Source organism: Gekko japonicus, unplaced genomic scaffold (assembly GCF_001447785.1).
Source record: "Gekko japonicus isolate JY-2015 unplaced genomic scaffold, Gekko_japonicus_V1.1 scaffold3824, whole genome shotgun sequence".
In the NCBI taxonomy this organism is placed as follows: Eukaryota; Metazoa; Chordata; class Lepidosauria; order Squamata; family Gekkonidae; genus Gekko; species Gekko japonicus.
In genome coordinates, this window is record NW_015167159.1 from 99,010 (window position 1) to 101,642 (window position 2,633).

The 2,633-nt window shown below is 50.7% G+C and overlaps 1 protein-coding gene across 1 annotated transcript in view; it reads right to left on the bottom strand.

Moving 5' to 3' along the window:
• ZNF512B (zinc finger protein 512B) overlaps positions 1-2,395 on the bottom strand; it is a 60,920-nt gene extending 58,525 nt beyond the window's left edge. Inside the window, exons 1-2 of the mRNA XM_015413105.1 lie at positions 2,272-2,395; positions 213-292 (exon numbers count right to left, since the gene is read on the bottom strand). Of these exons, the coding sequence (XP_015268591.1) occupies positions 213-292; positions 2,272-2,395 (204 nt within the window). The remainder of the gene's footprint in view (positions 1-212; positions 293-2,271) is intronic.
• Between the last annotated feature and the right edge of the window lie 238 nt (positions 2,396-2,633).

Consider the following 2,633-nt stretch of genomic DNA (forward strand, 5'->3'; position numbering starts at 1 on the left):
CCACCCCCGGCCCGGCCCGCCCGGCCCTGTGTCTGTCTCCTGCTTGCTCCCCAGTTACCAGAAAAGATTAAAGTCAACGTCAAATCTTACGGGAATATCCTTCAGGGCTTGGCTTTCTGCCACCACCCCCGGCCCGGCCCGCCCGGCCCTGTGTCTGTCTCCTGCTTGCTCCCCAGTTACCAGAAAAGATTAAAGTCAACGTCAAATCTTACGGGAATATCCTTCAGGGCTTGGCTTTCTGCCTTGGGTCGTCCTTTCTTTTTGCCTTCTGCTTTATCGTTCATTGCATTTCCTGCAGACAAGAGGGGCGGAAAAGAACTTGGCTTAGATCGACTCGCCTGTCAAGTTAAGATCTGGTTAGCTACTCATTGATTGAAACCCCGTCCCAGTCGACGACGGCAAAGTCTTGCAAAGGGACGGGAGTTAAATCATCCACATTCCTTGTTTGTAAGGCTGCCAACTCTGGGTTGCGAAATACCTGGAGATTTGGGGGGGGAGGCAGGTTTGGGGAAGGGAGGGCTCTTAGTGGGGTACAATGCCTGAGAGTCCACCCTCCAAAGCAGCCATTTTCTCCAGGGGAACTGATCTCAGTCACCCGGAGATCATTTGTAATTCTGGGAGACCACCTGGAGATTGGCAACCCTACTTTTTTGGTGGAACTGGAGGGTTAAGCTGCTATGACTCTGCTTTTAATCAGTTGTATACAGACATGACCTTAGCCTATTTCCTGGATAGAGAGGAGAAAACAACAACAACAACAACTGATTTGCATTTTTCTTCTGATTTCATAACCCCGGACGATTCGGAAGAGACCTGAAGAAATCTGAACATCTTGCGTTCACCTGAATGGACGCTCCTGAAGTGTTTTTCAGTGGGTGCTAAAATCTGCTTACGGGCATTCCTTTAACCTGAGCACTGATTTATCAGAGCTAGATTCAAGTCAAGTAGCACCTTAGAGCAGGGCCGTAGCCAGGATTTTGAAATTCGGGGGGGCCTTTAAATAAGTCAGGGGGCACGGACATCACAAAATAAAAAAATTTTTTTTTTGAAAGCTCATTTTCGCAGCGCTTGCAGCCTGCTTGCCTACGTGGGGAAGCAAGCTGCGCTTGGGGAAGGGGCAGCGGTGGGGAGTCGTCCAGGCGGCCCAGAGAATTGGGGGGCCTGGGGGCTGCACGGAACTCAGGGGGCCTTGGCAGGAAGTGAGGGGGCCAGGCCCCAAAACACCCCCCACTGTAGTTACGGGCCTGCATTAGAGACCAACAAGATTTTTGGAGAGACGAAGGGAGTTTGGACTTTTGAAAACTCCTACCCCCCAAATCTTGTTGGTGTCTAAGGTGCTCCTGGACTCGAATCCAGCTCTTCTTCTGCAGACCAACACAGCTAACCCCCTGAAACTATCTTCATTTACCAGGCATCCCTTCCCATGCTTTCTAGCACTTTAACTCTCTTTTCTGTGTGCGCCTCTGGCATTCCTCTTGATTGAAATGGCTTTAAAAGGGGACTAGACAGACAGATGGAGGAGAGGTCTATTAGTGGCTACTAGCCACTGTGGCTGAGAGGAACCTCCAGCCTCAGAGGCACTAAGCTTCTGAATCCCAGAGCCAGGAGGCAACATCAGGCGAAGGCCTCAGCCTCTGGGCCCTACTGTTGGCCCTCCAGAGGACCTGGTTGGCCACTGTGTGAGACAGGAGACTGGACTAGGTGGACCATTGGTGTGATCCAACAGGGGCTCTTCTTATGTTCTTATGAAGGCCTCAGCCGCTATGCCCTGCTGTTGGGCCTCCAGAGGAACTGGTTGGCCATTGTGTGAGACAGGAGGCTGGACTAAGTGGTCTGATCCAGCAGGGACCTTCTGAAGTTCTAATGAAGGCCTCAGCCTCTATGCCCTCTTGTTGGAACTCCAGAGGAACTGGTTGACCACTGTGTGAGACAGGATGCTGGACTAAGTGATCCAATGGTCTGATCCAGCAGGGCCCTTTTGATGTTCTTATGAAGGCCTCGGCCTCCATGCCCACCTCCAGAGGAACTGGTTGGCCATTGTGTGAGACAGGATGCTGGACTAAGTGGACCACTGGTCTGATCCAGTAGGGCCCTTCTGAAGTTCTAATGAAGGGTTCAGCCTCATGCCCTGTTGTTGGACCTCCAGAGGAACTGGTTGGCCACTCTGCAATACAAGATGATGTACTAGATGATCCACTGGTCTAATCCAGTGGGGCTCTTCTGATGCTCTTATCCATTCTGTCCTTTAGTCCAGAAGCTGGGCATCCTTACCAAGCCGTGACTGCTCATAGGTCGGGCTGATCTTCATCTCCGTCTTATGGCTTTCTTTGTCGGCGATGGCTTTGCTGGATCCAGCAATTTTTTTCCCGCCTCTATAGGAATATGAATCTGCCATTACTAAAAGCAAAAAGAGAGAAGAGGTGCTCAAACAAACAAAGATACATTTCTAAGAAGACCAGGTCAGGAACTAGGTACCTTATTACACTCCAAAAAGGGGGGGGGGAGAACTAAACCAACCGAAAACCTCCAAGGAATATTTAGAAATTAGCTGTTATAGATTTTCCGGGTTGTTTGGCCGTGGTCTTGGCACTGTAGGACCTGACGTTTCGCCAGCAGCTGTGACTAGACACCTA